This window comes from Maniola jurtina, chromosome 11, assembly GCF_905333055.1.
Source record: "Maniola jurtina chromosome 11, ilManJurt1.1, whole genome shotgun sequence".
NCBI classification, from domain to species: domain Eukaryota; kingdom Metazoa; phylum Arthropoda; class Insecta; order Lepidoptera; family Nymphalidae; genus Maniola; species Maniola jurtina.
In genome coordinates, this window is record NC_060039.1 from 12060221 (window position 1) to 12073754 (window position 13534).

At 34.9% G+C, this 13534-nt stretch overlaps 1 protein-coding gene across 3 annotated transcripts in view; it reads left to right on the forward strand.

Moving 5' to 3' along the window:
• The first annotated feature begins 1165 nt into the window (after positions 1-1165).
• The window catches only part of LOC123869439 (ATP-binding cassette sub-family G member 1), a 56837-nt gene continuing 44468 nt past the window's right edge, over positions 1166-13534 (forward strand). For 2 of the 3 annotated variants that reach the window (XR_006796890.1, XM_045912361.1), the window contains exon 1: positions 5224-5586. Coding sequence is in view for 2 of the 3 variants with exons in the window: in XM_045912361.1 (XP_045768317.1) it covers positions 5400-5586 (187 nt within the window). In the remaining variant the exon portion in view is untranslated. Of the gene's footprint in view, positions 1231-5223; positions 5587-13534 lie in introns of those variants that run through there. The other variant, XM_045912363.1, reaches the window with a different exon arrangement.

Genomic DNA, 13534 nt, shown 5'->3' on the forward strand with positions numbered 1-13534 from the left:
ACATAATGATTGGAATATATTTTAAGTAACACAATTCAATTGAATAAAATATAATTATAATCAACCTATATTGTATTCTATACTAGTTAGCTTTTTTTCCGTGACTTCATCCATGATAGGTACATATTTTATTTTATAGCCTCACTCAGGGGTTATTGGGATGCCAGCCAGGTAACCTCTCAGCGTGCTTGGGTGTTGCTGGTCCCTTTTGGATGCGTCCGAGGGAAAGAGCAGTGTTCGGACCGGTTCGCCCCGGAGACATCCATACTAATAATATAAATGCGAAAGTATGTCTGTCTGTCTGTCTGTCTATCTGTCTGTCTGTCTGTCTGCTACGTTTTCACGGCCCAACCGCTGAACCGATTTCAATGAAAGGTACAGACTTGGGATACATCCCGGGGAAGGACATAGGCTACTTTTTATCCCGGAAAATCAAAGAGTTCCTACGGGATTTAAAAAAAAACCGAAATCCACGTGGGCGAAGCCGCGGGCATCCTCTAGTGTCTAATAAACGTGTTTCCGAGCGATAAAAATGAGGCAATGATATAGCTACCTTACTGTCAGGTCAGTATAAGTAGATAATATAGAAGTGTAGATATAATCTTACGCGGTTTGCGGGTATTTAAAAAAATAATGGTGAAAATAGCTAGAGCGTCTTTTCAAATTTTTCTATGATAACAGCAAGATTGCAATAAACTTGGGAAAATTATTATTCTGCTAACACTAAATCATAGACTATAGATTTAGAATTTTACTCAAAGCCACAGATTACACAGATGTCGAAGTCCATTCGAAGCAATGTCCCGCATAATATGTTCCGTATAAACATTAACTTTTCAAAGAAAATCTCTTTTATTAAATGGTTGTAAATAAAATTATTTTGACTATTGACTTAAAGATATAAAGTAGATAGTATGTTATTTTAATAGGTTTAAAGTACGATTTAAATTGAAATTATACAAAGCTATAACACCCACAGAGATGATTATACACATACAGATCATAATATTATTTCAGACAAAAAGCTCTGTGCCAATATTAGTCTGCGTTTGCGTCAAGTCCGGGGAGTTTCGTAAAATTATACCTAAGTAAAATACCTATTAATTTCGTGTTTTGTTTTGATTAACGTAAAACTTAAAATTTTGGAAGTTTCTTATAATATGTTGTAGTGTTATGTTTTTTATTAGCTACAATCAAAATGGATAACAAGTTTCTTATTAACAATTTGGGGTAAGTCCACGTAATTTCTAAAACCTTTGTGCACAAAACTTGAATTCGCGACGTAGTCATAATTTTATAGTGACCTCTTTATCATATTTACCCACAAAGACTTGGTTTTTGAGCAAACAAAATCTATAATTTCTTAAATTTAGTTTTTAATCCCCATACACTGCAATAAAATAACTAACTTAGAGAATAGGTAGTATTAAAAAGAAAATGAAAGTGAGTAAGTTATACCCCAAAAATGGGACAACAAAAAGTAAATATTCTCTTCGGTGTCAGATGTCTTGCGCAATAAATGCTAAGTATGTGTAGCTTTGAGTGGTTAGTGGTAACTCATTATACATACCTAGTTTGTGAAAAGGTCCTTGGCGCTTGCCGCTTATACCGTTTTTGATATAACAAAACGTGGGTACATTAGTTAGTATGAGATTGCAATAAGCATAAAACCTGCTTTGAGAACGTTTTTACCTAACTACATAAAAGCCAAAAGGAAGGGTCATGGTTTTAGCAGACTATGTATTTGTACTTACTAATGGGACTTATTATCTTTACTTGGTACATACAAAACTTCTAGATTGCTGTGTAGTAATTAGTTATTAGTAAGAGGTCTAACAACTTATAAATTAAATTCAGAATTTTGCTAAAATATCTTCATAATTATTATTATTATTATTTATTTTACAATTACCATCATCATATTGTTATAAATAACACTATTAATGAATAGTTCATCTACATCTCATTTATTGAAAATTAAAATGTTACAACTTACCTATGGTGAGATATTATGAGGGATCAGTTGTACATACATACAAACGAACACTATCTCTAAACTAGTGATTCTTCTGTAACAAACAAATTCACAAATATTTTAATTCATATGAAAATAACTTAGGTGACTCTACCATTTTTGTGATGAATAAAATGTAAGTACTTACCTTATAATGTTATTCATAGCATAGCATAAATATATACTTAGTACTTACATATTACTGAAATAAATGTAAAATAAAATATCACATTATTCATTAAGAACAGGTTTGTTTTTAAAGTAAACATAGTCAAGGCAGTTTTAGGCATTAATTAGACACAGCATCAAGTATAAAACCTGCTTCTATTATACATATATGTACTTAATTGAGTATTCCTTTACTTACATAAATATTATTAATTTAGTTAACAAAGAAAATCATAAAAGGAAAGAAATGCAAAACTTAAAACTTTTGCAAAGTGCTTTTGAACTAAAAATAGAAATATTTTTTATTCAAATAAACTTTTGCAAGTGCTCTTGAATTGTCAAAAGAATCTACCACATGATTCTACTATCCTTCAAACAAATCTTTCATTGGGTCCCTTAGTATTTCCTTTCTACTTAGAGAAACTAGAAAGAAAACAACGCTACATAATCCAAACAACCAGTTTTAATATCTAAAACCTGGGTCTGAAGTGATAAACTAAGTAATTATTATTGACAAAATATCAACACAATTAGCAAGATAGAAACATAGGCTGATAATAATTTATGTTTGATAAATATCAAAGAACAAAGATGAAGTTGGTAGCTTGGTGTCAACACACAACAACAACAACACTCAACTCACTCTCTCAACTGTTTGGTTGAGAAACAACTTTCTCAATATTAATTACTAGCTGATGCCCGCAGCTTCGCCCGCGTGGATTTAGGTTTTTAGAAATCCCGTGGAAACTTTTGAGTTCCCAAGACAAAAGTAGTTTATCCGTACCGCGCGACAAAGTCTTTACTTGGTAAATATACCTTCAATATCAAGTTATAACCGACGACAGTTTCTAAATCCCATCCACTTTGGTGATCAGATCCCCTGCAGCATCAGGATTGAGGAGTTGGAATCTAAATTTTTTATAGGGCAATGTCGCAAATTCCCTGATGAATCCTCTAATTGTCTGTGAAAGTCCCGTCAAAATCGGTTCAGCCGTTCCGAAGATTAGCCTTTTCAAACAGACAGACAGACAGACAGACAGACAGACAAACAGACAAAAATTTTAAAAACGTGTGATTCGGTTATGGTATCGTTCAAATAACCATATGAGCTTTATATGAGGTAGTTATTTCGAAATTACAGACAGACACTCCAATTTTATTTATTAGTATAGATTAGGTACATATTCTTGGATGAAGTGTTTAATTCATCAATCACCCAAGTACATATTGTATCTGATAACAACTGTAAATTCAAAGAATTGAAATCTCAATAAGTCAAGCTGTATGTGAAAGGATCTATGGACCTACCACACTGATATCCTAAGAAAACTACCAATTATGTGATTAATGAAAATGGGGTCATAACCCTCAGTAATGGAGAAAAAACGTAATGACGTAATGCTTCGAAATAGGGAACCTGTTTGGTCCAACTTTGAGTGCATTAAAGCCAAATGAGGCGGATTTTGGGCTTGATGCAAAATTTCGAAAAGAAATGTAGAGAATTTTAAATTGCTTGAAACTATGTACTTGTTTCTAACATATCTAAATGTTGATAGGCTAATAGTTTACATTGTAGGTTGCTAAGTTTATACTTACTTGTTTGATAAATTACTTATCTTATAAAATTGTTATCATGATAATTGTTATCAAGAGACATCTTTAGAATTTCGATCCCTGTTTATAAGTGCTTTACAATTTGGTAAAAAAATTATAGCTCATATCCAATCCTAATATTAGTCTTTGGTTGTGGACCAACCATGCAGTCTAGAATGAATGTGGGCTATCCTGGATATCTTGTATTAAACCCATAAGTACCCACCTACCTATAATTCTACATTGTACTGTACGAATATATTTCCAATTATTGGTGGCATTTATTGTGAATGAAATAAAAGTTCAAATTCATTTTAAAAGGTCACAAAATTAAAGTGCAATAATTTTATTTCCCTAATTAATACCCATAACATTTTGAATGCCCTTACCATTTTAACTATAGGTCTAGGTATTTAATTTAATTAATGCAATGTTAATTCGCTTGTTTTGATATCTTTACGGAACCCTGATAAAATATATCCGACAGCGCAAAGTTCAAAACCTCTTGCGACGTCAGGAAGTGTAAGGCTAGGACTACATGACTGGTTCAACTATGATTCGGCTACAACCAGTTTGTGGTCGTAATATAAACGAGTTGGTAATACATTTAGGGCCAAAACACAAGATATTCTTTTTGTAATCAACCCAATTGACTGTCAACAAAACACAAAAGTTAAAATGCACTAAAACCCGACCCGCCAATTGCCGATAGCTATAGATATAGTACCTATTAATTTCGTTTCTGTTGCTTCGTGCATTTTAAGTTTTACTATATTTGTAATTTTTATTATTTGTACTATATTTATATTTATGAACTCAGATTTTTTTCCTTTCATTTGATATGCCACACGATACAATGGCAAAAAAATAATTTATGGAGACCCCCCAGATCCATGAATAAATGGTTTGGCTGGTCCATAAAAACCATGGCAGCAAGATACCTGGCGGCGCGAAATCGCATCGCATCGCAGTTTTTAACCCCCGACCCAAAAAGAGGCTTGTTATAAGTTTGACGTGTGTATCTGTGTATCTGTCTGTGGCATCGTAGCTCCTAAACTAATGAACCAATTTTAATTAAGTTTTTTTGTTTGAAAGGTGGCTTGATCGAGAATATTCTTAGCTATAACCCAAGAGAATCGGTTCAGCCGTTTGAAAGTTATCAGCTCTTTTCTAGTTACTTGTCGGGGGTGTTATAAATTTTTTGCATTGCAAATTCGCATGGCGTCGCGACGCAGTTTTGTGTCTCATTCATAAATCAAAAGGGTTATTTACAAACAAGAATACCAGAAATTCAGACAATCACAACAGTTAATATTGTAGCAATGATTGATGCAGCTTTTTCGTAATCAACCAGCTCGTTAGAATGTGTTGGCCGTCAAGTTTTAATTATAGTAGCCGAACCGGAACCGTGTAAACCCAGCCTTACACGCAGTGGAGGTCGGACGTCACTCTCGTCCCCACCATTCAGTGCGTGCGCGGGAGTGCGATCGAGTGCGCGTGTCTAGCGCTCCACACATCACAGTACAACTTTACGTCCTTTGTGACGTGTGAGATGACAGTTTGACTCCGTAACCAACGAGTTAGCTAAGTTAAGCTCCATTTTGTGCAACAGTTAGAATTCAAAATGAAAGTGGAAAAAGAGTTATGCGCTCCTGAGGAGAGTAAACCCATGATCTCCGACAGGAAGGGCAGCCTGAAGGTGACGATCACTCCGGCGCAGCACAAGACGCTCACGCACCTGCCCAAGAGACCGCCAGTGGACCTGGCGTTCACGGACCTCACATACAAGGTCCAGGAGGGAAGGAAAAGCAGTAAGTTTTTTTGTATATTATATTTTATCATAACTTTTAACATGACTTCCTGGAGTTGAGAATTTTCTGATGTAGCCAGTATTGAGCTAGGACTGAGCACATTTGACCTTAGTAGCCAAAATACATAAGACATAGGTACTACTGCTCTTTGGTTCAGACTTCAGAACGCGAACGTTCATACCGAGAAATACGAGTACTTTGCAATCTACCCTATTAGACACTTAAAATTTTTATTTAGGTAGTCGACTCTTTGGAGTAGAGAATTTTCCATTGTACCTAATAATGGAAAGTATTAGGTATAAAGGAAGAACTTTCCTCCGAAAGGAGGAAGGAATACCGTATTATTAAGTATAATGGAAAGTTCCAAGCACAGTAACCAAAAGGCACAAAGTTAAAGACAAAGTTCACTTTGGTTACAAAAAACCAGTGATGTTTGGTTCAGAAGTCAGAACATGTAGTGTATGTTATAGGTACTGAGAAATGTAATTTTTGCAATCTAACCAAAACGCGCAGATAAAATTTCATTTATATTATAGCTAACAATGTTGTTAAAGATTCCAATGTAAAATATGATATAAAATATTCCTCCTACTAGTGGCGTGCAAAGAGTTCGAGGCCAGGGTAGGCATTAGTTAGGTCATAGGCCTTTTTACTAGCAGGTCAATGATAAGTAAGCACTGAGCTGTTTCAATTAAGGTAAGCAGTGCTTTCATGCCTCTATGACCTGCACGCCACTGCGGCTCCTAGAGTTTTTTGAATATAATATGTTGAATTTGCATTGAAGTTATATATAAATATACATTAAATTTGAATTTCTGAATATAAATGAACATACAGTGTAAACTCCATGTAACGTCACTCTATTTAACGACAAACTCCCTTAAGCGTCGAAATCAATTGGCTTCGGTTGGTTTAGCTTGTCTTTCATACCATGTTTCACTCTACATAGCATTACACCCACTCTCAATAACGACAATTGAGTAATAAAAAGTACCTTTTAAGTTGCTAAAATTAGTAAAAACTGCGCAGCTGTGTACGATCTTTTGTCGCTTTATTATCCTAGCCCGCAATAAACTCGACTGTCGGCATCATGCATACCGAACATTCTAAGAAATTCGTTCTTTTGTTTACAAATTGGGATTGCTTGTATGTGTACACTGTTGTTGACCATGACTCATAAGTAGGAGTCATGGATTATCTATACCTTATCATATTCTTAGTTGCTCACAAACTTTCTAGCGTTCAAATAATATTCTTTTTTATGCACATAAATAAACTTTTTCTTTTTCTAATTCTGATGTTTCTTCTCTCCATTTAACGACAACTCTCTATAACGCCATAAAATGCACGGTCCCTTCGGTGTCGTTATATAGAGTTTATACTGTATATTATATAATGTCTTGAATTTCAGTCCATTTGTACTGTTGAGCTATTCTTGATACTTGAAAGGTATACTCAATCTTAGATTTTTGAGCGTTAGGTTATGTTTATTTATCACTGAGTTTGGGCCTAAATATTGCTACATGGGCAAAGTAATGGAATTTTTATACTCAATCACTTAATTAACTTAATGACTTTAATTGTCATAAACAGTAGTTATTATATAATAAATACACAATAAGTTATTCTCAGCCAAGTTGTAGAATGTACTGATGGTATGATTTAAATGGTCTTATCTATAATATTAATTAATTATTAGATTTAATATACTTAATCATCACTTTGTTTCTTATCTTTTCCTTCTATATGACTGAGTTTTCCTCAACTTCGTGCATTACGGCTCCCTATTAGTACTTACCTAGATAATATTCCTAAGCCTTAATAATAAAATGTCGGAAAAATAACCAACTACGGAACCCTTGATGCGCGAGTCTGACTCGCACGTGGCCGGTTTTTTTGATTTTCATGACGGTCGTTTTGAAATTCTGATTATTTGTAATTAACGGCAATAGAAATACACACTTTGTGAAAATTTCAACTAAGTATACCTATTACGGTTCATAAGATACAGCTCGATGACAGACAGACGGACGGACGGACGGACAGAGGAGTTTTAGTAATCTGTTCCCGTTCGCGTTGGCACGCTTCGCGTATGAAACCTTAAAAACGAGTTAAAAACCTATAACTTCATTGCTTTTATTTTCCATGAATGACCAAGTCACATGCATCTGCTTGTATTAAGAGAAAAACACAACAAAGTAATTATGTTTAATTTTCACACAAAGGAGTATTAAACATCAATCATTGTTTGTTTTTGTTGTAGTTTAAAGTAGGCACCTGTAGGCATTGAGTTATAGCCTTATAGATTACTAAATGATGCCCGCGCCCTCGTCCACGTGAATTAAGTAGATACTTTAAGATCAGATTTTCCGGGATAAAAAGTAGCTTATATACGTAGCCGGGATGCAAGCTATCTCTGAACCAAAAATCAAAATCCGTTAAACGGATGGACCGTGAAAAGCTAGTAGTCAGACAGACAGACACACTTTCGCATGTTCTAATATTGGTATGGGGTCCATGGTAAACTTCACGTCAAGAAAGCGTCAAAAAATGCTTCAGCTGTGTAGTATTGAAGTTTGATCACCTGATTTTCTCAACCGACTTTAAAATAAGGAGGTTATGTATTCGATCCGAATGTATGTAAATCCGCGATTATCTTAAATACTAATTACTACTATCTAAAATACTAATAACCGATTTTGATAATTTTTTCACTATCGTAATTCACGTAGTTTCAGGAAGGGTTTAGACTTTAGTTTATAATGCATTTAGTATATCATTCTTATATAGGAAGTAATACACATGAATGTACACATAATAATATGTTATGTCACCAATATTTTTAGCCCATATAAAGAGAAAGTGTTAGCCAAAGGTCGTCACACCCATAGAATAGACGTACAATATCTTATGTCTATGGTTACATCGCATGATACTATTACTGTAGATACGACAGACAAGGGCCCTGAAAGGCTGTAGTGGCCAATGGCCATATATAATATATGGTCAATTGGTCATAGTTCAGGCCGTTTTGGGAGACATCACCGTCTCTAGTACATGTCACCTCTTTGCCCGTAGTATTATAATAAGTACCTACTTTGTTAACAAGTCGCGAGGATCAAGGGTAACATTACCATTGTCGTTCTGAGACTTTGAGTTACAGTAATTGTTTTTTTTTTTTATAATCATTTCAAAGACCTCTCTGACGCAGTCTTTAAGTCGAGGCTTCAGGCTCGATTTTCAATCTTTTCAATCCATACTTCCATACTAATATTATAAATACGAAAGTGTGTCTGTCTGTCTGTCTGCTACGCTTTCACGGCTCAACCGCTGAACCGATTTTAATGAAATTTTGTACAGACTTAGGATACATTCCGGGGAAGGACTTAGGCTACTTTTTATCCCGAAAAAACAAACAGTTCCCACGGGATCTTTAAAAACCTAAATCCAAACGAATGAAGTCGCGGGCATCCTCTAGTTCAATATATGTACCTAGGAACACTTAAAAATTACTTAGAGGCCACGCGGGCGTCCATCGTTGGTTTTGGTTGCCGTTTGGTTTCGGCTAAAGAGTGATTTTTTTTTTGTATAAAATTAAAAAGAAAATGTACTTTTGGAGGTTGATGTCAGGTAAAAAGAGTTCTTGATATGATGGAGGGATGTGTTTGCGCTAGAATATTGTATCTACTTTCCTACATATCGCAGGAAGCGAATGGGCGAATGAGGAAACAATAGCGCAGTGAGACACATGTACATTGTACATACCTACCTACCTCATACCTACCTGGGCAAAACCTACCTACCTGGCTTTTTTTCCTTTTTTTTCTCGTCTGGCTTTACAAAGATTAGCCAATGTCAAATTTGTAGTTATATTTACAAGTTAGGGAAACTATATAAGTAGATATGGACTTCGTCTATGCCGGCGCCCGCCGACACACGCGCGGCACCCCTTTAGAGCGCTTCCCAGTCAGTTCCTCCACCAAAAACACCAGTAAAACACAAAACCCGACCACTTTCAACAAAAAAAAAAAAACACTCTAAGAAGGCAGAGCACGCGCGCCAGCAAACGCCAACACAGACGGAGTCCGGTCAAAAACTAGTAAATTATATACAATAGCTGTGTCAGGTAGGTAAGGTACCTAAAGTCGTCAAAATTTGTTGAAGCGTTCGTCTTGGAAGGGTAGGCATATTGTAAGATAAAATCAAACATTTACAAGGATATTAATTTGCAGTCTAAGAATAACTAATTAGTGTCGTAGTTATTGTATTTTAATTTTATGGATGAATCATTAAAAATGTAATGACGTATACACATGAATAAACCATTGAAGACTTGTTGCTAAACAGATAGATGTGCCTAAAGGAAAACAGGCTTCACCGATTTCCTAGTTGGCTTCTTATACGTCATATAACCGGTAATAAAGATCTGTGACCGGTAATATCTTAGTTCTTATTATAAGCACTCAGACATGCAGGTAGGTAATTGGAATGCCTTCCAAAAACATGCGCGAGGTACACAGGTCTCCTTCCTGTATCTTAACATCCAATTTTATTTTATTGACCTAATAAGTTATATTTATCTGTTAAATCTGTTACCTTTGGTATTATATAAACACGATTTTCTCAGTACTCGACGCTTTTAGATCGCTTCGTAGGATTTCCCAAATATAATGGAATCTATCTTTCCTGTTGGCAAACGTGTCTGGGTGAATAATAATATTAAAATTAGTTCGTATCTTGTATAGAAACTTATCAAGATAATAATGAATTTGCTTATGCCCGTGACTTTACATATGTTTTGACTTTGTAATAAGTTTTCTATTATCTCGTCCGATAACCGTCCTTTTGAACTATGAGAGTGAGGGAATAGAGGGTGCATCTGTGTTGGCGCATACACTTATGCACTAACTAGCCGATGCCCGCAACTTCGCCCGCGTGGATTTAGGTTTTTCGAAATCCCGTGGGAACTCTTTGATTTCCCGGGATAAAAAGTAGCCTATGTGCTAATCCAGGATATTATCTATCTCCATTCCAAATTTCAGCCAAATCCGTCTAGTAGTTTTTGCGTGAAGGAGTAACAAACATGCACACACACATACACACAAACTTTCGCCTTTATAATATTAGTGTGATCATTTCCTGCCTAGTTGGCTAGTATCCGTTAAGAATTCCTACTCAAAATTTTTAAATTTCCAAATCTTCAGGTACTCTACTTTGATCCCTCACGAAACTTACTAGCTTACGAGTTATGACGTAGAAGTAGATAATAGATCATTATTAAACATAAATACAAAATTCTTGTTATAAAATTAATTGCTCAGCACTTTACCCGTTTTGGCGTTGCCAAACCGGCAATATTTCAGAACAGGTATTATTGCAAGGCGGATGACATTGAATAGTGTTTTAAACATTGCTTCCTCTTGATTTTTTCATTTTTATTACCTGTGTGTTTATAGCCATAAGTAGACATCATATCTAGACATCACTTTCGCAAAATTGAGCACTTACGTAAGTCCTTCAGGTTCAAAATGTTGAATTCCTAAAATGTACGTATCAGTACTAGATAAATAGAAAAACAATTACTATTATGCATGAAAAAAAGTAAAAATCTGTTAAAGCCCTTCCATAATATGATACCCCACTTATAGTTATTTTACTTTAAAAATTGTAAATATGTACGAATTTTTATTTGTTCTGACAGATTTGTCTGTTTTGGCGCATAAACTTGTAATTTCTTTTGTATGAAGAAGGACAAGTGTAAATTAAAAATTTATAACACCCCCGACAAGTGAAGGTTACAGTAATTAGAAAAGAGCTGCTAACTTTCAAACGGCTGAACCGATTTTCTTGGATTATAAGCTAAGAACACTCTCGATCAAGCCACCTTTCAAACAAAAAAAATTAAATTAAAATCGGTTCATTACTTTAGGAGCTACGATGCCACAGACAGATACACAGATACACACGTCAAACTTATAACACCCCTCTTTTTGGGTTGGGGGTTAATAAAATAGTTGTGAAGAAAAAGATGTCTGTTTTCTTATTACTGACTAGCTGATGCCCGCGACATCGTCCGCGTGGATTTAGGTTTTCCGATACCCTGTGGGAACTTTTTGATTTTCCGGGATAAAAAGCCAAATTTCAGCCAAATCCGACCAGTAGTTTTTGCGTGAAGGAGTAACAAACATACACACACACATACATAGAAACTTTCCCCTTTATAATATTAGTGTGATTGTAGATATGGCGGCATGTAATCAATGTTCAATTAAAATACAGTCGTTGGTACATTTTTATGTCAAAGTAGTTAAGTAGATAATTTATATGTGGTGTCCTCTTCAAGAACATCAATTAAAGAGCTCGTATACAGACATCACGTGTCCGATATATCGGTTATTATAAATTATAGTCCTATTGTTATCTTAAGTGAAGGGGCCTAATGTGTTGAATCGCTAATTGTAAAGATTTATGAGTTGTGACAACTGAGACCGTATTAGTTAGTTATGTATTTTTAACCCCCGAACCAAAAAGAAGGGTGTTATAAGTTTGACGTGTGTATCTGTCTGTGGCATTGTAGCTCCTAAACTAATGAACCCATTTCAATTTTGTTTTTTTTTTTTTTGTTTGAAAGGTGGCTTTGACCGAGAGTGTTCTTAGCTATAATCCAAGCAAATCGGTTCAGCCGTTTGAAAGTTATCAGCTCTTTTCTAGTTACTGTAACCTTCACTCGTCGGGGGTGTTATAAATTTTTAATTTACACTTGTCGTAAACATTTTTTTACTATGTAAATGAGAGCTTTTGAGTAACTTATCCGGTAATTCTCAGAAAAAAAAAATAATATAAATAATTTCGCTACAGATAAGTAATTTGCATGTCGGAAGTTATTAAATAAAGGTCAATCCTTTACAGAAATATTTTTTAAATGTTTTTAAAATGAATGTTTCTTACCGTGATATTTATTTAATTAAACGGGAAACAGCTTGTTAATTTTTAAAAGGGTTAAAGCGCTGACCTTTTTGGGTTGTAGCGGACAAATATTTAGCCAGTTCAAAGACATCTTTGCTGTGTTCTTGGTAAATACCTAAACTTCAACATGTTAACACTAAATATATCTAGTAGATAATAGTAGGCGTCTTTGAACGGTAACATCCGAAATAAATACATTAATTATTATTTACTAGAAGATGCCCGCGGCTTCGCCCGCGTGGATTTCGGTTTTTTATAATCCCGTCGGAACTCTTTGATTTTCCGGGATAAAAAGTAGCTTATGTGCTAATCCAGGATATTATCTATCTTCATTCCAAATTTCAGCCAAATTCGTCCAGTAGTTTTTGCGTGAAGGAGTAACAAACATACACACACACAAACTTTCGCCTTTATAATATTAGTTTGATTATTTATTACAAGAATTTATTAGTGTCCAAAGTTGTTCAAACATAGGCCATCATATTAGGATCCATGAAGAGTAAGATCTGATATAAAGAGTCTCAAAAGATAATTCAAGAATTTATCTTCCAAAAGTTTTTACACAAACCCTGTCACAATGCCAGTACGAGTATTTAATTGCCTACAATCCTACATACACGATAATTAATCATAGTGCACGCCCTGAACATAGTGTGTGAGCATGTGTTTCGCCTTGTCATCATTATTGTGTAAAAGTACGTCGCGTCGTCCCAGGAACTCATATTCTGCACTGTGAAAACCGATATCATAGCGTTTTGGAATTAACAATGACTGCATCGACCGACATATATACGGTAGGGAAAACGATTTATGCCATGATAATCATGGCATTCTATGATATGATCTGCTATTCATATTTCGTAAATTAACTTACCTATGAGCTTTCTTTTTCTAGAATGATCCTGATGTCATTTCTGTGTATTTATAGTCAAATCCTTATATTTTTCAAAATGGGTACAATTAATGTACAATTTATTGAATT